Here is a 22,517-nt window from a genome sequence, read left to right on the forward strand (position 1 = left end):
GGAATATAGCAGTGAAAGGCCTCTGTCCTCATGGAGTTTACACTTAAGAGGAAAGAGACAGTATAAAAGTAAATAGATAAATAAATGCAATTTCAGGTAGTAATAGTGCTGTAAAGTGAAAAACCAGGATGATGTAATAAAATGTGCTATAAGAAAATAAAACAGTGATGTATTAGAGAACTAGGGGTGTTAGGTGGGATGAGACAGTGCAGACATTGTGGTCAGGGAAAGTGTCTCTGGAGCTCAGTGTTGAGTTGAGATCTTTAAGTTAGAAGGAGTCAGCCATGTAAAGGACTGGGGACAGCCAGTACAAAGGTCCCGTGAAGGGGCGGGGGTTAGTGTGTTACAGAAAACCAGACACGCAGTCCTGTGATGTAGCGAGAGTGGTGTGCAATGGGGTAGAACCTGGCAGCGGCAGCATGATGTCGCCGTATAGGCCATGCCCAGGAGGTTAGGGTATCAGTGCAGTGGGAAGCCGTTGGAGGGTTTTACGCAGTGGAATTACATGATGAGATCTTTATTTTGAAATGATTATTCTGGTTGCTGTGAGGAAATGGATCGAGGTGGTTGGTAAGAGAAACAGATTGACTAAATGGAGGCTATTGCGCTGGTCCTGGCGAGAGAGAATGGTGGCCCAAAGAGAGTGGTGGTGGCAGGAGTATAATAACTATTATTATTGTTATGGGCTGAGTTTTGACCCCTGAAAGTCATGTCTCTAATGCCCAGTACCTCAGAATATAACCTTATTTGGAGATAAGGTCTTTAAAGATGTGCTTAAGTCAAAATGAGCTCTAATCGAATCTGACTGCTTTCCTTATAAAAAGAGGAAATTTGGCCCAGCCGGCGTGGCTCAGTGGTTGAGAGTTGGCCTATGAACCAAGAGTTCATGGTTCAATTTTAGGTCAGGGCACACACCCAGGTTGCAGGCTCGATCTCCAGTGTGGGGTGTGTGGGAGGCAGCCGGTCAATGATTCTCTCTCATCATTGATGTTTATATCTCTCTCTCCCTCTCCCTTCCTCTCTGAAACCAATTTTTTAAAAAAAAATATATGTTTTTTTAAAAGAGGGAATTTGGCAGAGACACGAGGGATGCATGTGCAGGGAGGGAAGACCAAGTGAGGACACTATGAGAAGATGGCCGTCTGCAAGCCAAGGAGAGAGAGAGGTCTCAGAAAAGCCAGCCCGCCAACACCATGATCCTGGAGTTCAGCCTCCAGCCTGGGAGGAAATACATTCTGTTGTTTAAGCTGCCCAGTCTGGTGTTTATTATGGCAGCCCTAACAAACTAATAGTTATGATCATGACGATGGTGGTCGTGCTTTCTCATTAAATTAGATCATATGTGTACTTCTTGAGTGTATGTGCTTTCTCCCACTGGATTGTGCATTCCATGGTTAGAGCAGGGACCTTGTCTAATGCTCGACAGTAACCTCAGTGCCTAAGGCAGTGCCTGAGCCATAGGTCAGGGTTCTTCATTTGGGGGCTGCAAACTCTTGCACATAGGACAGGGTAAGAAATAATCATGTAACAAGTTAGAACCAGAGAGTTTTCTGAAAGCATATTTCAGTAGCAGAAAAATGACTCACTTCCTTAGAGGGATATTTGGAAAAAGAGGCTTTTTTTTTTTTTTTTTTTTTTTTTTTTTTTTTTTTTAGCAGTTCTGCAAATAAGGAGATTTAGCCATTATTTCAACTTCATTCCATGGCTTTGTCAAAGTAGGATTAATTTGTGAAAAACGCCTTCCTTGAGGGCAAGGCTTTCTCTGTGTTGTTTGCTCTACTATAAGGTGGTTCTAGGCACATGGTGGTGCGCAATAAATATTTATTAAGTGAATAAGAATAATTTCACCTCTTTTGTTCCTTCTTAGGAATTTTTGAATTGCTTTTAATAGTCTCTTATACTTAGCCCAATGTCAGTTATTCCATAGAGGGTAAAATATTTTGCCTGTTCTTTTCTCCCTTAGCATTGCATCAGCTGTCTTGAATCAGGTCTTCACTTTCTGATGTTTTTGACCTTAGATTGCCCTTAAACTGAAGTCTCACAACCTAGCTCAATGGCACTGGCTCCACCTTGTGTCAGAAACGTGATATCACACCCACTGCAGGCTGGCTTGCCAAGAATCAACCTGCCCCTCCCACCCCCCTCAAACATTTTAAATGGCCCAAATCTCTACATAAATCAAATGGTGATGTCACTCTTGGGCAACCTTATTGTGACTCATTTGTTGTGAAATGACTTTGTCTCCATGTTTAGTACTGTCTGTATACTCCAAGTACAGAAACAAATTCTTAATATATAACCATAAAGGCTTTTGGAGTTAGTTTGTAGTTCATACCTAGAATTAATGGCTTGGTCTTTTTCTGGCCTCTTTTTTTTCTTGCCCTGCTCCTTTTTCCTTAGCTGACCTTTGGGAGCCTTACTACACCTAAGTTGGCTGTATGGTTCTCCCAGAATGGCAGGTTCCCAGCTCCTTCCAGAGGCCATCTGGAGTTCTTCAGGGCCCACCGACCCCTCTGCTGCATTCCCAGGTCTTGACACAAAATTCCAGAGTGAAAGGAGCTCACCCTGTCACTGTATTCTGTCCTCTGGGCGTGTTTCAGAACAGAGAGCAGGAGAGCTCTGAGTCACCTGTGTTCCTGCTTTAACTTCCCTTTCCTGTCCTCCCAGGGACTCTGTGCAGGACCTGGGGAGGCCTCCTGAAGAAATGCACCTCATTCCATTGCCTTTTGAGGAAGGAACACATTTGAGAAGAATGGCTGTTAGTATTTAAACATCGCCGCCCTTCCTCTACCTCTGCCCTAGGTTTATGTTCTTAGTCACCCTCTACCTGGCCTTTACTGGGCAGTGCCATCAGCTGGCCTTCTTGGGCCAGAGGTCACTCTGATCGTTTTGCTGGGAACTGCTCATCTTTTGAGAGCCTGAGCCCAGTGCTCAGTACACGTCAACTATGCAGCCCGGCTCTCATCCTGTGGCAGCAGGAGCAGCTCACAGCGCTGCCTTCCTCATTGTTCCGCCATCTCTCCACATACTTCTTAAGAAAGAATTTGCTGCAAGGAACAGTAGACCCATAGCAGCCTCATCCCAGCTCATACTGCACGGTATTTTAGATCTGCTCAGTGTTGCCAAGTTTTCAATTTCAGTTCTACAGTGCTGTGTGAACAGGTTGCAACTCATGTATTTCACTGTGAAACTGAAGGTTAAGACATCCTTGATAATCAACATTTCAAGCCAAAGTGATAAAAATAGCATAACACAAAAAAAGCCAGTTGTTTTATAAGTAGTTTATAAAAGGCAGGATTTCTGTTATTATTCCTTATTACTTTGGTTTGATTGCTGAGACTGAAATGTGCTTATGTGTATATTTAAAATACACACTTTTTCATAAAAAAATTTCAAACTGCTAAACAAATAGAAGGAATGGTGCACCGAACTGCTATGCACTTTCACCTAGATTCCCCAGTTCTCAACATTTTGCCAAATGAGCTGTTGCTTGCATGGACTCACTCTCTGTCTCTCTCCATATACAGGGTGTCCTAAAAAATATTTACACACATGTTGAATAATTATAAAGGCAGTGTTTTTAAAAATACATTTTATTTTCAAAATTGAGCTATCAGCTGTTAAAGTGTGTGCACATGTTTTGGGACACCCTGTATGTACACACTTATGCATTTTATTATTTAATGATTATTTTAATTTTGCTGGACTATTTAAGTTGCAGACATTGTGACCTTTTTCCAGAAATACTCCAGTATATATTTTCTTTTAAAAAATGTTTTTATTGCTTTTTAGAGAGAGAGGAAGGGAGAGGGATAGAGAGATAGAAACATCATCGATTACCTCCAGCATGCCCCCTACCGGGGATTGAGCCTGCAACCTGGGCATGTGCCCTGACCGGGAATCGAACCAATGACCTCTGGGTTCATAGATTGATGCTTCAACCACTGAACCATATCAGCTGGGCCAGTGTATATTTTCTGAGAACAAGAGCATTCTCTTACATAAGCTACAGATTTTGTGTGTATTTTTAAAGATAATCTTAGAATCAGAGCATTGGGGAGGACTTTAAGAGTCATTTGCTCATTCCTCTGCTTCTTGCAGATAAATTCTTTGACAGAACAAAATTGATGTTTTCCAAGGGTGATAAACAGGGACCAGGTCTGTAACATAAGTGTGTGAATGAGAAGGTATACGACAGTTCTCATGACATGTATGTATGCACTGTATAAACACACCAACACTATGCAAATAAAACCTTCTCTGAGGGCCAGGTCTGTCCCCGGACCATCACTTTGTGACCCTGGATCTCTCTTCCAGGCGCCTGTCGGGTGGAATTTCCAGATCTCTCTTTAGAAGCACCTGTTACAGTCAAGAAGTTCTCCTTTAAGTCTAATTAAATTCTCAGCTGAGATTTATGCAAGTCAGCAGTGTGCGATGGTTAAAAATACGGATTCCACTTGCCTGTGTTTGAATCCTTTCCTCTTTTTACAAACATCTTGGGGTAATTACCTAACTTTTCCTCATCTGTAAAATAATAGTACCTACCACACAGAGCTAATGTGAGGATTAAGTGGATATGAATAGTTAAAGCACTTTAAAACAGAGCCTGGAAGACTTATAAAAACTTGCTATCACTGTATTCTATTAATACTAACCCGACAGCCTGGAGGTATTTTTTCTCACCTCCAGACAGATCATGATTATGGTATAAGGGATATGAGTGAGATGTGAAGACTGTTCTTTCTAGAAGTCTAGGGGAGATGTCTGCTCCTAAGCCAGAAAGCTAATAACCTGCTTTTCTCACCTGCCAGGGACTTTGTTTCTGTTCTCATCCCGTTCTACTTGTCCCTCCTCTCAGACTCTCCCCAGCTCCCAGATTCCCCTCGTCCGGTGGAGGTTGAATATGTTGGCTATAGCGGACTCTGAGCAAGTTACTTAACTGTGTCCTCGTCCCAAAAAGGAGGTTCAGAGTGTATGTTCTAAGACTCTTGACCACTTTCCCCCCAGAGAGATCGGAACCATCATCAGGTCCCTGGGATGCTGCCCGAACGAAGGGGAGCTGCATGATCTGATTGCGGAGGTAAGTGGCCGAGCAAGGGTAGTCAGCAGACTCTGCGACTCTGGCTCCTTATAATTGAAAACCTTTTTACCCGAAAGTAAAAATGCCCTGAGCTGCTAAATGTGCTCAATGAAAACATGAGGGTAGCTATGTGAATTATCCAAGCAGCAGGGTCTGAAAGAATTAATATCAGGTCTTTGAGAAAATGGCTGTAACTAAGTAACGCAATGAGAGCCCACATTAGGTGGTATCTTCTCTAAAATTAGCTGAAAAAAGGCTGGTAGCCACAGGGACTGACTATATACAGAAAGGGTATTGACAGATGACAGGAGCATCTATCTATCTATCTATCTATCTATCTATCTATCTATCTATCTATCTATATATAAAGCCAGTGACCTTAATGGCCATAACGACCATAATGATGGGTCGCTGTGACGTCCACTGTGGCCAGCCAACAAGCCCGATCGGGGTGGGGCCAGCTGGCCAACCTCATGGCCCCTCCCCCCCGCCAGCCTGCCCCTGATCAGACTCTCCCACCCCGATCAAGAGCCAAGAGCTGGCCGCCAGCCAAATGCCCCCTCCCTTCCCCCTGGCCAGCCCTGTTCCCAATCAGCCCGCCCCACCACAAGAGGCCCGTAGCCCCTCCCATTGGCCCGCCTGCCCCTGATTGCACTCCCCCACCCCAATAGGGGGCAGGGCTGGCCAGCCAACCTCCTGCAGCCCCTCCCCTTGGCTGGCCACGCTCCTGATGGGCCCCCACCACCCTGATCAGCCTGCAGCCCCTCCCCCTGCTGGCCCCGCCCCTGACTGCCCCCCCCCCCACCCCAATAGGGGGCAAGCCCACCAACCTCCTGCAGCTCCTCCCCATGGCCGGTCCTGCCCCCAGTTGGCCCCCCAACCCCAATCAGGGGTGGGGCCCGCCAGCCAATTGCCCATGGCCCCTTAACCCAGCCAGCCCAGCCCTGATTCGCCCCTATTGGGGCCAGGCCAGCCGGACGCCACCCTTGCATAAATTCATGCACTGGGCCTCTAGTTATAAATAAAATCAGTTCAAAGGGGATAGGTAGAAGCAGAAGTAGAGATTGTAAGGAATTTATATTTATTTGGAAATGTTGATGAAAGGGGCCACATGCTAACCTGACAAGCTCAGGAAAGGCCTACATGGCAGTCTTGCAAATCTAGAGACCTAAAGTAATCCAAAGGATGGTCTGAAATTAAACTTTAACTAAAAGCAGTTATGGTAGGTAGTTACGTCCTAGGCCTGTATCCTCACTGACAAGGTCAACCTTTACCTTAACTGAGCCTATCTGTCTTTTTGCATCTATAATAACATATCCTTGAAATGTCTGGGTAACTTGTAACTTCCCTTTTTCTGGACCCCTTGGGGCACAACCTAATGTGCCTGGGTGCCAGACAGATAGCACAAATTCCTTTATTCCCTCATGTTAATTGTTGACTGTTGGCTATCCTACACCCATCTAAGTTTGTGTCTATCATGTTACTTTTTATCCAGTCCTAGAGATTCACCTCTCCTCCCTTCCCCTCTCCCCCGCTTGGCTTTCTCCAGCTTCTCTAGTCTATCACCAGTGGATTTCATGTAATCCACCTATGTCCCTCCTTTGATTGTAATGTATAAAATAGATGAAAACCTGCCATTCTCCAGAGCACTATCCCAATCCATTGAGATACTGCCTCCCGGCAATTGTTGACAGTTTGGCTCAAATTCACAAAAGTTCTTTACGGGTTTGAATAAAAACTAGCTCGGAACAAGTAGTAAACAATAAAATAATAAGGACTACCTTGCATTGATCAAACAGTCTACGAATGAAATAAAATTGATTATTTGTAAGAGTGTAGAGGAAGGATAGCCTTATCTCATGCAGCTGTACTGAGCAGCCCAGGCCAGAGCTTCATGCCTGTTTGGTTTTCCAGAAAAGTGTCTGATCTGATTTCAAGTGCAGCTTTCAGTTCAACGAAGCAGAGGCCCAAAAGGAAAATTGCTTCTGGGCAGCCACCCGGAGAAGAGTGTTTTTCATAAATGCTCTTCTAGGTATGTGGGTTTTGGTGGAAGCCAAGGACAACTAAGAGAATAAGAGGAAAAGAGAAGGAAGTGGGATTTTATTCCCTTATTCCTCGCACCCAGCACAGTACTTGCTTGCTTAACGGGATGCAGAGGAGAAGCAGTTGAGGCTGGGTGAGCAGCTTAATCTCCGTATCAGTTTCTCCATAATAATACCTATTTCAAAGTTTGCTTCGAAGGTGAGTGAAATGATGTATAAGAAGGCATGTTTTGAGTCCTAAACACTATATAAAGTTAAGAAATGGAAGATTAGAAAGATGATTCTTTTGCCCGCATGCCAGCACCTCGGTAACTAAAAAGCACTACCAATTTTTCATCATCATTTTATTAAAAGTATTCAATAAAGCAGGAAATCTTTACATTGTTTTTCTATTGTGGGATCCAATGAAGCTATTACTTTTTGGCTACACATCTGTTTTGCCCCTAAGAATATATTTCCTGGGCTCCCTCTTCAACATTACTGGCCATTATATGCGACCTCAGCTTCTGTGGTTACACCACTCTGCCTGGCTTCCATTACTTGGGGGTGGGATGGGGCTGCTGGCCAGTCATTCCCTGGATATTACCACACCCAGGTCTGTGTGCGCCTGTTCCAGTTGGCTGTGGCCTGCAGAGGGCCACCCAGAACTTCTCAGGGATGCCCGTGCCTTTCTCACTAGCACATTCCTCATGTCCTTGGTGAGGGGGAGTCCTCGGAGCCCTCCCAGGGAACATAATTCTCTGGTGGGTTTTCTGTTTCATAATATACCTATTCCAGCCAGCCCCCTTTTCTCAGCTCAGCATTTCTACTTCTCTCAGGCTGGTCACCACTTACGCCAGGTGCCTAAGGAGCCACCCTCTCCTGTCATCCTTGCCTAGGGTGTTAGGTCCTGTGTCCTGAGAATATGCCCAAAGCCAGTGAATTCTTGCTGATCCAGTCTTCTATTCCAGCACCTTCGACAAACGTTCAGCCAATATCAGGGGCACTCCCTCAGCTCCTCCTTGTTCGTGCTAGCTAATTCCTTGGGCTGTTTCAGTGTATAGACTCTTTCTTCCCTTAGCAGGCCTGCACTTCCCAGCCTGATGGCTATTCTAGGGTTTAAGCCCAGTATTCCGTGTGCCTGCTAGGGGAGGAAAGGGGCAGTTTCTGAGGGCACTGTGGCCTGGCCAGGGACGTGTTCTGCAGCGCAGCGGTGTGCTGCCTCCTACCTGGGTGCAGACCAGCGTGTCTGGGGTCTCCATCGATGTCTCCACCCCATGTTTGAGTGTGCCAGGTTTTTCCAGCCAGGGCCCTGACCTTAAATACCGGTCTTGGCTGTGCAGTTCCAACTTTCATGCCTTTTATTTGTGGATGTCAGGCTGTGGCCCACAGGCCAATCCTCCCCACAGCCTGCTGTGGACAGCATGCTAAGAGCTGCTTTTACATTTTTCATGGGTCTGAATCCTCTCAACAATAAAGATAAATGGAAAAGAAAGACAAAAAGAAGTGCAGAGGCTGACCACCCTGCTTGATATGTTGCCGAGTCTGCTCTTGCACTGCCGTTGGAAAGGGCTTCTTTGTAAGCCATCAGGGAGGCTCCCGGCTTTCACATGTGGTTTGCACCTGCTTGGCAGTGGCCCTCAGTTCCTCCTCATTCTCCTGCAGGGCATCAGTGCAACTCACAGTCACCTCAACTGTTTGCAGGCAGTGTTCTCCCCATCTTTCAAATGCTTGAATCATGGCGCCTGCAAAGGCATTTCTCTTCCATGGATTTTCCCAGGCCACCTCTGGTTAAATCTTTAGCAGTGAACGGCCAGCGACTGTCCCCAACACCACTCCGGACAGATCCTTCTTGCCTACTTGGCAGAGAGGGAACCTGTCTCAGAGCTCCATCTCATCACCTGTTTCCTCCGGCCACTCCAGGCACCACTTGTGACACTTTGGGTGCTGAGAAGCAAACAGTGAGCATTACCTGGTCAAGAGGTTTATTGTGGAAAACAGTGAGGGGAACATCAGCCAGAGGAGGCCAGGAGAGCCATCAGAACACAGTACAGGTCTGATGCCTGTGAAAGAGGGAGGGAAGGAGAGAGGGAGGGCCTTAGACTGAGCAGCTCTAGGAGTGGGGAATTCTCAGTCCAAACTTGCCCATCAGAGGAGTCCCCCTCCTCAGCAATGGCACTTATGTAAGTACCCCCACCACTCAGTTACTGGCTGAGAGCAGCATAGTGTGGCCTTGGCATAGACTTGATGGCTAGAGACAGCATTTAATGATGGTTCCTGTGGTTGGGGGTCTGAGGTGGGTTTTCATGCTGCCGCAGTTGTCGTCTGGGAGAGCCGTAATGTGAGCCAGGGGTTGAATGTCCAGTAGAATATGGCCAGAGAGTTGGCTGCCCTGGATTTTCTACCTCTGAGCTCACCATGGCCTGCCTCTAGTGTTCAGGAACGGAACCGAGAAGAAAGCTGCTTAGGGATAAAATGAAAACCCTCATCAGGGCCAAGCAGCAGGGCCTGGGAGAGTGAGTGGAAACATTCCCAGCCAGGTAGGTCAGTGACAGATCAGAACGGGGCCTGGCTTATCCTGGAGTTCCGTCCAGGGGTAAAGAGATGATTCGATAGCAGCAGCGACTGCTAGTGTTGTCCTCAGCATAGCAGTCTCTTTAGTCAAACAGCGTTCCTACACATCTGGCATTGTGGAAGGCGGGAGAATGGAATAGATCTCTGACTTGTGTCCGGTTAAATGATAGAGTTAAAGAAGTGTAGACCTGAGGTCCTTTGGGGATTATCTAGTATTGGCTACCAGCCATTACTTCAGAATAGAAACAGGTGAAGTTGGGCTGGGAGTGGGTGCTGGGAGGAATGTGTTGTACAGAGAGTACACTGAGTGTGTTGTTTCATTGTAGTTGGAAGAAAATAATAAATGGTGCTAAGGCATGATCAACAGCAGGGAAATCGACAAAAGTGATTTTTCCTCTCTTACATACATGTACAACATTTATAAGTAAAAGTATTTCATAATTTTATATAGAACACAACCAGGACTAATACAAATTAAACTAATACAAATTTTTATTTTAAATATTTTATTGTATAAGTAACATTCACATTACAGAAAACTTTTAAATAGAGAAAAATATCCTTTCCAATAATCCATCACCTTAACATAATCTTTAGTATTTAGTGTACTTCCATGTTATTTTTCTGTACATGTTTTTAATGACTGTAATCTTACAGTATAATTCAGTATGTACAATTCTGAATCTTGCTTTTTTCATCTAATTATAACAAAACCATGTTATTACAGAGTTTTCATTATTAAAAATACATGCCAATTAATTAAAATTGGGCAAGAAAAAAGTAAGGGAATGATCTCTGTGGTAGCCATCATTCAAACACAACTGGAATACTTTTCTTTTTTTAAAACTCAATATTACATCAAAACAATTCTTCCACACTCTTATCTAATTTTTAAAAACTAACATTTCAAGAAGGAAACCCTGTCATACAACAACATGGATGAGCTTTGATGATATTATGCTGTGTGAAATATGCTAGTCACAAAAAAGGCATATACGTCATGATTCCATTTATGTAGGCAGACTCTTAGGAACAAAGTCTTTCTGTTGAAGATGCATTGAGTTCAAATACAATTGCTTTATAAAATGTAAAAATGAACAGTGATATTTAAAAATTAACATGTTATTATATATGTGATTTTGAGTATATCTGTGGACCTAATACGTTTATATATTCAAATTGACCAAAATTCCTTTAGGGAATTTTCTCATTAGGGAGAATGAGGATCACTCTTTATTCATCACTCTATTCAGATCTATATTGTTAGTAACCATGGCTCCCTTGCTTAAACCAAATCTCAACCCAGGATGAAGCTTTCCTCCCAGCTATTGCATGCAACAGAGTTTCAAACAATTGCTTTTGGTGTAGATGGGTGGAAGAGGACCTAGTGGTGACCATGGCTCCAACACTTACTGCTTCTGCCAAGTAGGAGAGGACACCACTGGGGTAGGAGGGACACTCGGGCCCAGGTGGAGAGAAGCTGACACTGAAGGGCCTGAAACACTTGGTGTAGCGGAGCCCCTCAGGCCCCCTGCCACTCCTAGAGGATAAAATGGGGAAGTTAAAGGCTTGATGGCCACTGATTCCCCCACGGCTCCAAATTGTAGAGACTCACAGTTGGAAGGGGCCTTATCAATGACCTGAGTTAGCCACCTGTTAATTCTTGGAATCTGATGGTTCAGTCATTTTTTAAAAATATACTTCCAATAAATAATAAGAAAGGGACTTAAAACCCCAAAGAATCTCATATCCTAATTTTTGCACAACAGCCTCTGGAATGTTTAGAGTAAATTATTTTTCTAAAATAGGCAGATTTACAAATTTCATATGATAGTTTTGACAAATGTTCAATGAATTTTTATTATTGTATCCAAGGTAGAGAAATATTTTTTAAATTATATTTATGGTTTGTTTTGAAACAGGATTTATGTTAAGATTTTTATATGTGGTATTTAGAGTTTAACTTGAAATATCTTATGGTTTTCATATTTTTACTACAAATAGTTAATTCATTTGCATATCGTATTTGGTGACCTGGAACTTGTTGAAATGGAGGTGCTTAATAAACCATCTTAACTACTGATATTATCTTGCTTTCGTGAAGCATGAAATAGTTCAGTTTATTGACTGATCGTTGTGTCACTGGGGAGAAATGAATTTCCACTGTGTGTTTTATTGTACCTGTTCAGTGAGTTTAGCATTAGAATAAATAAGGCTTTAATGAGAAGAGAGATGGCTGCTGATTTCACTGTGGGAATGGGAGCAAAGAGCTCTGGGCTGTGGTCCTTCCAAAACACCGGCGCCGGTGAGGACCAGGACGGGCACTTCACCTCCCTTGTACCCTCAAGACGCAAAATAGATGAAGAAAATGGACTTTTACCAAAGGAGAGTGAGAAGCAGTATTTGCCTCATGCTTTGAGATTTAGATATGTGCTGTTATATTTTAAAATCCCACGATATTTACATATTTATTGAGACTCCTTCATATTGGGCAAGAGGATGGAAAGAGGCTGAGGAATATCTGAAGGCACTGGGTAGCCTCTTCTTGTGGCAGTGGCTTTTCCCCTGGGCACTACTCCCATCATTCGGAGGAGGAGGAGAAGTCGGGTTGGTGTGTCAGGGCCTTGGTCTCCAGGCGAACATCTGCTCACACTATTGAGATGAATTCACTATACATGGTTTGTTAGGCTATGCTGGGGGATCTTCCTGCAAAGAGGTTTAATACATTTGCATTCATACATGCTGTCTCTATTACTTTCCCATCATTACCTCCTTTCAGCACATTAGCCTTTTCTTAGGTGAAACAAACTAGATTTTGCCTCATGTTTGCAATAGCAAGATATATTTGCTTTGTTTGTTTTTGCCTTTTGAAGAGGAGGGATGTGTTTGGTGGCTGTCTGTCACTCTCCTTGTATCATTCCAAGAGGCAGGTAAGGAAGCAGTGGAGGTGGAGGCCTCACGGCTAATGCACATACCCTGTCCACTAGGCACGGGTCCAGGGACGAGGGACGGGCTGGTAGATGTGCCCAGCAATTTAATACATTCTCACCACACTCCATGCTGCACTGTATGGTTGGGGGCAGAAACAGTTAGGTCTGTATGGTGAGCCAAGGACGATGTGTCTGAAATTTTAGCACCAGAAATTGATTCTTTCAGGAGGAGGTGTCATTGCATGAAATAGAACCCAAAGTGTGTTCACTATTGACAGAAATAATCTATAATAATAAAAGCATAATATGCTAATTAGACCGGACAGATGAACGACCTTCTGGACAAAGCCACGGCGGCCGTGGCGGCTGTGAGGGCTGAGGGCAGCTGTGAGGGCTGAGGGTGGCCATGGCAGCGGCTGGCAGCGGCATGGTGATAGGGGCGGCGCCTTCCCCTGATTGGCCTGGTCGCCTCCTACAGAGGGAGGCCAGAGTGCGGCTTAGGCCCCCTCCCTGTGGGCAGCGGGCCTAAGCCATCAGTAGGACATCCCCTGAGGGCTCCTGGACTGTGAGAGGGCGCAGGCCGGGCTGAGGGACCCCCCCTCCCCTGCCCCATGCACAAATTTTCGTGCACTGGGCCTCTAGTGATTGTAATAGAATCTCAAGGTTGACAAAGCACCTTCATGGCATCGCGTGAAACCTTCACAACAACCATGTTCTCCCTGAATTACAAACAAGGACCTGAAGCTGGGGATGACTTTAATCAGAATGTTTTAAACTAGCCTTGGCCTAGCATGGTGACTACGTTGTTATATTTTTCTATGAAGAGGCAACATCATTTTTTAAAGACCCTAAGCCATATTAAAGTGAAGTGATATCCCCAGCATGACTTTGCTGTTAGTGAAGAAATGGCAATGAATTCCTAGTCTTTGAACTTGTCTGCTGTAAGTTAGGGAATCTTTCTTGACTTCATTATAAGTTGGTTAATTGAGTTTTCTGCTGAGAAAGTAGGTCTGAAATGTATCATTTTTTTCTCTACCAACTCTGTAAAATCAATTCTAAATTTTGACTATCTGCTTTGCTAATCTCCAGTAGATGAGTAAGGAATTATGCTTGATGACAGTGATTCAGAGTCTCTGGATTAAAATGTACCATGCATAGTTAGTAAGTAAATATTTCTCACAGTTCCAGGTCAGGAGTCTGAAGTCAAGGCGTCAGCAGGCTTGGTCCTGCTATGAGGGGAGGACCTGTTCCAGGCCTTTCCCCAGGCTTGTGCATGACTATCTCTATGGTCACGTGGTGCTCTTCCTATGTACATGGCTATGTGTCCACATTTCCCCCTTTTATAAGGCTGCCAGCCATAGAGGTTTAGGCCCTACTCCAATGACCTCATTTTACTTTGATTACCTCTGCAAGTACCCTGTCTCCAAAACAGTTATATAGAACTTCAACCTATGGATTTTGGGAGGACACAATTCAACCCCAAATACTCCCTCTTACTCTTCATCTTTCTATCTTTATCACTATCTCTGTATGCTTACTATATGTGTATATGTACATATTATATTTGTGTGTTTATATATATGGTTCAGTATTTGATATATTTCTATTAAATCTTAAAGGCATTGCAATACATGGGATTTAAATAATCATTGAGCCATCACTGGATAACAAACATTTCTAGAAAGTAGTATATTTATATTATCTTACTAATGACCTCATAAATTAGCTATTATGCACCAGAAGTAATAGAACCTGTCTTATCCTCCCATATCTCACACCTGCTTCTAGATTCTCAGAAGGGCTACTCTACTTTGCTCCTTGTTTCTCTCCTATGATAAAGGAATAGACCATCTCTTTAAAATGCCTTTTAGATAAACTAATGGAATCCAAATAAAGCATGGAGTTTAGTGAATAATTGTGTATCAATATTGGTTCATTAGCTGTGACAGTGAACCAATATGTACTATAGTAATGCAAGGGTTGACAATAGGGGAAACTGGGTGGGAGGAATATGGGAAATCTATATCTCTTTTCTGTAAATCTAAAACTAAAAAGCTTATTTGAACAGTAAAAAACCTTTTATAATATAAAATAGTGTTTGATATATATAAAACAGTCTATTTTAGTGTATTTAGAGTCATATATCTGTTTTATGCCATTGCTCATGGATCTTTTTGTATAAAAAATGGATAAGATGTGGCCTCGAGGGGACAGTGTTGGGTCATAGACAGATTTTCACAATCTGCCCAAGTTGAAGATGAACTTACTTTTCCTTCATTTTGCGCTACATGGCTTTTATTCATTGTCCCTCTGTTTAAAAACGCCAAAGAAAATTTATGCCTCTTCTGCTATCCTGATTGGTTGGAGATCTGCTTTAACTTATTATTTTTGTGCAACTTTGGCTCCACACTGATCTGTCAGGCCAGAATGAAGTGCAGAATTTTCACCCTACTGTTCAGTGTTCAGAGCACCAAGGGCTCCTGGAGGTTGTATGGAAGCTGGAGTGGGTGCAAGTGGGGCTTTGTTAGAGAATGTCATGTGTTTGTGAATTCTCACGGAGTGGAGGGTGTGCTGTCGAGCTGAACTCCATCTGGAAAAACTAAAAACAGCTTGTAGATTGGTGAGGATGCTCTTGAAATAAAGTGGGATCTCTCTTTCACAGTGGAGACTCTTTGCTCTACAGTGGTTGTTGGGGGTGGAGGGAAGGAAAGCAAGCCATTGCTCTGGAGTAGATTTCTTTTAAAAAAAATATATTTTATTGATATTTTACAGAGAGGAAGGGAGAGGGATAGAGAGTTAGAAACATCGATGAGAGAGAAACATCGATCAGCTGCCTCCTGCACACCACACCGCCTACTGGGGATGTGCCCGCAACCCAGGTACATGCCCTTCACCGGAATCGAACCTGGGACCCTTCAGTCCGCAGGCCGACGCTCCATCCACTGAGCCAAACCGGCTAGGGCAAGGAGTAGATTTCTCGAGGAATCAGAATATAAACTCAACATTTTACTTTAAAAATTATCCCTCCAAAGGTAGTCTCTTGAGATTGACATTTTATTTTTAAGAAGCTCCTGGGTTTGGGAATCAGGGTGTGACCCATTCAGGCACATCAGGGCCATGTGAACATTCATTTGCAAAATGCTCGCCTTGGACCTAGAGGCAGCTGAAGACAATTGGTCATATATTGATGGTCTTAGAAACACATCATTCTATCATTAGACGGAGGACATATTCTGCCAATAGTGGAGTCTAAGGACTCCACTCATACTAGGCAAGGATCTAGTATAAACATTAAACAAATAGTGGTCATTCGGAAGACAGTGTGTTCCATGTAGCAGCAGCCTATAGATTTCTTATTTTTGTTCAAAGAATAAATCTGTTAAAAGCTCTTCTGTTGAGTTGGGATTTATGAGCCTTTTAATAGGATTTTTGAAAGGCAGTGGAAAATTTACAGCTCCTGGTAAATAACCTGACATGAAAGTTAAGATCGATGGTGTTTTGTTCAGCCACCATCACAGTTGAACCTAAGGGCAAGAGTCTTTCTCATTCTCATCTAACAGTGCTGGGTACCAAACACTCTCTTTCCAGGTGTAGTGTTCTCCTAACTAGTAGTGGTAGAACAAAGTTCTGTTGACCATCTAGGTATTTTTTTAATATATATTTTTTATTGATTTCAGAGAGGAAGGGAGAGGGATAGAGAGATAGAAACACCAATGATGAGAATCATTGATTGGCTGCCTCCTGCACACCCTCCGCCCCTCACTGGGGATCGAGCCCACAACCCAGGCATGCGCCCTTGACTGGGATCGAACCTGGGACCCTTCAGTCTGCAGGCTGATGCTCCATCCACTGAGCCACACTAGCGAGGGTGACCATCTAGGTGTTTAATAGCTATTTTACAGTGACTCAATACATGGTCATTGAGATCATGATTAGTCCCCTAACCTGGCCCCTTATGCAGTGTTCCTTCTCTCAGGGGAAACATCGATCCATCCCATTGGTGCAAGTTAGAATCCTATGAGTTGTCCTTGACTCTTCTCTTTTTTCCTCATCCTTGCCCACCAGGTCCTATTGATTTTACTTCTGGAGTAGTTTTTGATACCATCTACTTCTCTCTCCATGGCTACCAGTCTAACCCAAACCCTTAGATTTATTGCTACAGAAGCCACCTTACCCACAACCAGTGTATCTTTCAGACATACGTCAGTGATTTCTCATTCGCCTTAGGATAACAACCGAAGTCACTTTCATAGACAGTAAGGCCCTGCAAGGTCTGATCCCTGTCTCTGCAGGCTCATCTGGAAACATTCTCCTCACTCCCTAGCTTCAGCCTCCTGGCCTCCAAGGCATCACATCACACAGGGTCTTAGTGCCTGTAATTTCCTCTTCCTGGGAGTCTCTTCACTGCAGTCTTTGTCTGGTGACTTTCTACTCATCCTTTACTCATCAGCTCCAGGGTGATTTCCTCACGAATGCCTTTCCTGGTCTCCTGGCTGAGAAAAGTTTCTTTTGTTCTGTGCTCTAATAGGCTCATGCCCCTTGACTTCATTGTTCATACATAAACTTATAATTCGACACTCAGCTGTGTTGTTTTTTGGTTAATATACGTCCCCACTAGCAGAATATAATAAACTCTGGGAGCAGGGACCATGCCCAAGGATGCTCATTATCAAATCCCCAACACTTGGCACAGAGCTTGGGAAAAGTAGCTGCTCAATGTATTTGTTGAATGAATAAGTGACTTTTTTATTGAATGTTTAGGTAGAGGAAGAAGAACCCACTGGATACATTCGATTTGAAAAATTTCTTCCAGTGATGACCAATATACTAGTGGAAAAAAGGTAAGAAAGTAAGTGCAATGGTAAAGTAATGACTATAATTACATTAATTGCAAATTGTTTTTTTTTCACGTAATATATTATCATCACCCAGTATTTTTCCCAGGATTGCTTCCTTCTAACTTTTCACTATACTCTGCTAGTTGGTATTTATTTAAAAATATCAATCACTTCAGTATTAATCTAATAAGCAAAGTGTAATTAAAGGGCAAATAAGCTACAAAAAGCATAAGTCAACAACATTCTTATTATTTTGAATTATCAATGATAAATAAGAATTAACCCTAATTATTTTTCTTGAGAAAAAGTAGCATTATCTTAGTATATTTGGTTTATTATAAAAATTTTGTTCTGCCCTAACCGGTTTGGCTCAGTGGATAGAGCGTAGGCCTGCGGACTGAAAGGTCCCAGGTTTGATTCCAGCCAAGGGCATGTACCTTGATTGCGGGCACATCCCCAGTAGGGAGTGTGCAGGAGGCAGCTGATTGATGTTTCTCTCTCATCGATGTTTCTAACTCTCTATCCCTCTTCCTTCCTCTCTGTAAAAAAATCAATAAAATATATTAAAAAAATTTTGTTCCAAGATAAATTGATTTCTATGATGATGAAAAAATTAATAGGTAATATTAAACATGCCTGTGATTTTGAACTATTTCCCGTGGATGTGGAATGCTTCCAACTTTCATATCTAGAAACCAAAAAAGTTCAGTGAAGGAAGCATTATTTTTCTAGTATGTTAGCAGTGTTTGTTTTATTTTATGTGATCATTTATTATGTAGAGCCTGAGCTAAATACTGTGGTATTTACGTCTTTTTTTGCATAACTTAGATACAGACCAATTCCAGAAGAAATCCTTCTTCAAGCTTTTGAGGTATGTAAGCTCCAGATTTTATTTATATATATATGAAAAATTCATCATGTAGAATTTATTCATCAAATAAAAAATATAATTTCTGTCTTCTAGGTATTAGATCCAACTAAACGTGGATTTCTTTCTAAGGAAGAACTGATCAAGTATATGACTGAAGAAGGTAAGAATTATTTAATACATATCTTGTAACAGTGACTTATTTAAATGGTTAACAATTATGCAAAAATTCTAGGGGATACTTTAAAATCAGTCATTCTGGTTAAAAAGTTATTTACTATTCCTATTATTTTGGTATTGGGATGGTTTCTGTTTAGTAGTAGGTAAGAGGAAAAGGGTATGTAGTAAGGGGAGATGGATTTTTGCCTTTATAGGACTTCATTAAAGTATAATGATATTTCTATAAATTGAAGGCATTCTATTCACTTAGAGTATTCCCAGAATAAAAGGTATGCCACCTAGAAAACATGAACTATTGAAAATTTTCAGTTTTTTATGCTCATGGAACCAAAGATTCTTGCTTTGAACTTGAACTGTGCACACATACACACACACACACAGACTTATACATAATATCTCTACACCACATAAGCCAACACATTTCCTGTAGGAATTCTCTTTGCTTAGGCTGGTATGTCAATTTGTTTTTCTGAATGTCAGTAGCCTAATGGGCATTCTCTTGGCTATTCTCATATTGGTCATCTCCCCTTCTTCCATGCAGAGTTGTTAGAGTTCTGTCTCCTTTGCTCAATTTACTGGTTCACAGATTGAATCCTGATTCAGAGTTTCTCATCATGTGATACAAAATAAAAAGTACAAGTAATTTTGCGTAGGAAAGACTAGCACACGTAGTTCTCGTTTATTAGTATTCTTTTAAGGACTTCTTGTGCCCATCAAAGTTTATTGGTAGCATATTTAGTATTTAACAATCAGGCATAAGATTCAGAATTTGTCCTTTTAAGCATTTCAAGTAGTCTTTCTTTCTTTCTTTTTTTTTTTTTTTGTTAATCCTCATCTGAGAATATTTCATCCATTGATTTTTAGAGAGAGTGGAAGGGAGGAAGGGAGTAGGGGGGAGAGAGAGAGAGAGAGAGAGAGAGAGAAACTTTGATGTGAGAGAGACACATCAGTTGGTTGCTCTCGGGGCTCGGGATCGAACCTGTAACCCAGGTAGGTGCCCTTGACAGGGACTCAAACCCTTGCGTGCGTGGGCCGATGCTCTAACCACCGAACAACACTGGCCAGGGCAGGTATTCTTTTTTTCTTATGGATGTAAGCATGATTTCAAAAGAACTCAGTACATTCCCTTTGTTTGATAACACCCTCATCATTATCATCAAAATCCCCATTTGAATAATTCCTGGGTTATTAAATGAATTCCAATTTAGAAAGCATTGTTTGTAGAGGCAGGTGACTTAAGCTCAGAAGGCAGGTGATCCCCAGGCCTAGGTGACTTATCTGCTTGCATAAGACTCTACAGGTAAGGTGACAATTTGTATATTTCTGTATTTTTGTTTAAGATCAGGACAAAGTTTTTCTTAAACAGTCGACAGCCTTTCCAACATTCTTCCTGAGTTGGCTTCTCATCTTGTTAAAACCAATATCCAAGATGGCCCTCAGCCCTCAGCTCAGCCGTTACCTGAATCTGACTAAAGCCCACAGATTCTCTCTCCACCTTCTCGTTTCATTTGACAGCAACACTGGACGAAACTGTGAGAAACAGAAAGGAGAGCTTTGAGCGCCTGCTGGATGGCATCTGCCACTGGGGCAACTGCCGTCACTGCGTGGGCCAGACCTGGTTAGGGAATATTCAGAGATGTAATCGTTACAGTTCCAAGTCTCCGTTATCTGATCTTCAGCAGTTTTGTAAAGCAACCATTGAATCCGCTCTTCACACTCTTACTAACCATAAAAATTAGACTCCCTATAAAACCGGGACTTCAGGTTACTCCTTGGGCAATTTCAATAGTTTTAATTTAAGTAAATAAACAGCCTTATTCATGATGTCTTGATGGCCTCTGCTATTTTGACTGGACTGATAGATTCCAAGGTTGCTTGAGCTATGACATCTGCGAGGTAAAGTAAGTCCCAACCCTGCCCGGGTGCAGCAGCATGCTCTCTGGGCCCCTGGACTGTCATGGCGGGTGGCTCTCGGCCCCAGGGAGAGTGACACGACGGGGCTGGTGGGGTCCCGTGGCAGGTGAGCTGGCAGTGGCAAGAGAAAGAAAAGCACCAGAGGGCTGTGAATGATGAGTTTCCCTTCTTGTTCCTGCCAGGTGAGCCCTTTTCTCAGGAGGAGATGGAAGAAATGCTGTCTGCTGCAATTGGCCCAGAATCGAATTTCATTCATTACAGGGACTACATAACCATGATGGTGATAGATGAAAATTAAACACTCCGAAGGCTCACTTTCTAATTGAGAGGATAATTTTTAAAAATTGCTTATCTTTGTTCATTTCACATTATATCTTACAATTCCTTAATATGCTAGTCAGTTTCTCATGACAACTATTTCAAGATATTCTATTTTTTAAAAGATGATCATAACAATTTAAAACAAGTTTATTTGGTATGTCTTGCATTGTGGGATGACAAATTGCTAATTATTTAAAAACTATTCTTAAAACATTTCAACATTATCCATGGATGGTTGTTAATTTTCTGCAATAAAATCTAGGTTACCTTCCAATGAGTTAAGCTGACAAAATGGAAAATGCCTGGAATGACCGTAGGTTTGGCATGTAAAGGTCTGGGGAGGGAGCAGCTTGACCACAAATGGAAACAGTAGCATCGTGATGAAAGCTCCTTTTTAGAACCACACGAAGCACTCCAGCAATCTGAATGTGGAAGCGAGGTATGAAAGTGAACATTAATAATCAGTTCCTAATGAATGCCAATTACGGATCTCATTTGAGATGATAATAACTTACTAGTAGTGTAAAAATGTAAATGTGCTGATCCAGTGTGTGTCACCATTTGCGGAAGAGCTAAAGGAGCTGAGATAATTGAATCCAGAGAAAAGAAGACTGAATGGAATTCGCTCATGTAAGGAAGTGGCAATTATCTCCCCGTCTTTAGAATGCGCACCTCTTCAGACTACCTGTCGCCCGCCCTGATGCTGGGTGGGAGCACTGAGAGATCTCATGCTGTGCAGGAGGGGCGGCTGTGAAAGGGCAGGGTGCAGTTATCGAGCACAAGGAGTCACAGCGGAATCGGTGCAGGATTACAGGCAAAGGGAAAATCACGTCAGGAAAATTAATAATCTCCCATAGCCTGTATGTGCTTACACACACACACACACACACACACACACACACCCCTCTGTTTAAAGATGCTGCACCACTACATGTGTGTAGATACATAAAAGCATTTCATGTTGCCTGTGATCTGTCTGCTAGTACCCGAGACGCTCACTGTTCATTCAGGGAGCAGTCACTGTCGGAGCTGGCGTTGCAGTCACAGTTCAGTGAGGGGACCTGCAGGTCAGCCAGCAGCCGCATTCCGAGGGGCACATTCAGGGGCTGTGGACGCACCTAAGAGGGCAGCTGACAGCCTGGCGGGAGCTCCCTGGGAGACGAAAGACTGTTGTGAGTAGAGGGCTTCCAGAACCGGTAGCACTGGACTGAACACCAGCCATCACCTAAGTGGTGGCCGGGCACAGGGCATGTCCGCAGGGGACCCGCAAGCACAGAACCCCCAGACGTGTCATGAAGCATGGAGTGATCTGGGAACTGATGTCTGGTGTGTGTGAGATTTGAAAGTCGTGCGAGGGAGATGAAATTGGAATGGTGAACAGGAGCTGTGTCATTAAGGATATTAGGTTAGCCGTACAGTTGGGGTGTTAGTGTTAGAGTTTGGACTTTTTTTTTGAAGCTCAGAGAAAGAAAGATTATTTGTAAATAGCACAGAAAGTAGACGTGAAGGGTCAAGACTAGGTGGATGGGAAAAGTCAACATGAGCCTCAGGTCTCTGCGTGGACAGTGGGTGGATTGTAGTGTTATTCACTCAGTAAGAAACCCAAGAAGCCAGGCAGGGTTGGTAGGCAAAGTGATGTTTGGTATGGACATCGTGGGGTTGAGGAGCTAGTGGCGCACTCTGGGGAGAAATCCAATAATCAGTTGGATCAGGAGGAGGAAAACCTGGCGAGGACGTGGGTTGGGAGTTCCTGTGGGTAAACCAGGCTCGGACTTGCTGGGCACAGGACAG

At 43.1% G+C, this 22,517-nt stretch overlaps 1 protein-coding gene across 3 annotated transcripts in view; it reads left to right on the top strand.

Moving 5' to 3' along the window:
- Positions 1-21,165, top strand: part of EFCAB2 (EF-hand calcium binding domain 2) — a 68,104-nt gene extending 46,939 nt beyond the window's left edge. Inside the window, exons 3-7 of one of the 3 annotated variants that reach the window (XM_036355036.1) lie at positions 5,008-5,080; positions 17,367-17,446; positions 18,272-18,314; positions 18,408-18,474; positions 20,007-20,315. In XM_036355036.1, coding sequence (XP_036210929.1) covers positions 5,008-5,080; positions 17,367-17,446; positions 18,272-18,314; positions 18,408-18,474; positions 20,007-20,230 — 487 coding nt within the window. In that variant the 3' untranslated portion in view covers positions 20,231-20,315. Of the gene's footprint in view, positions 1-5,007; positions 5,081-17,366; positions 17,447-18,271; positions 18,315-18,407; positions 18,475-20,006; positions 20,316-20,587; positions 20,951-20,988 lie in introns of those variants that run through there. The other 2 variants (XM_036355038.1, XM_036355037.1) reach the window with 2 other exon arrangements.
- The last annotated feature ends 1,352 nt before the right edge of the window (positions 21,166-22,517 follow it).

This window comes from Myotis myotis, unplaced genomic scaffold (genome assembly GCF_014108235.1).
Source record: "Myotis myotis isolate mMyoMyo1 unplaced genomic scaffold, mMyoMyo1.p scaffold_m19_p_21, whole genome shotgun sequence".
Lineage (NCBI taxonomy): Eukaryota > Metazoa > Chordata > Mammalia > Chiroptera > Vespertilionidae > Myotis > Myotis myotis.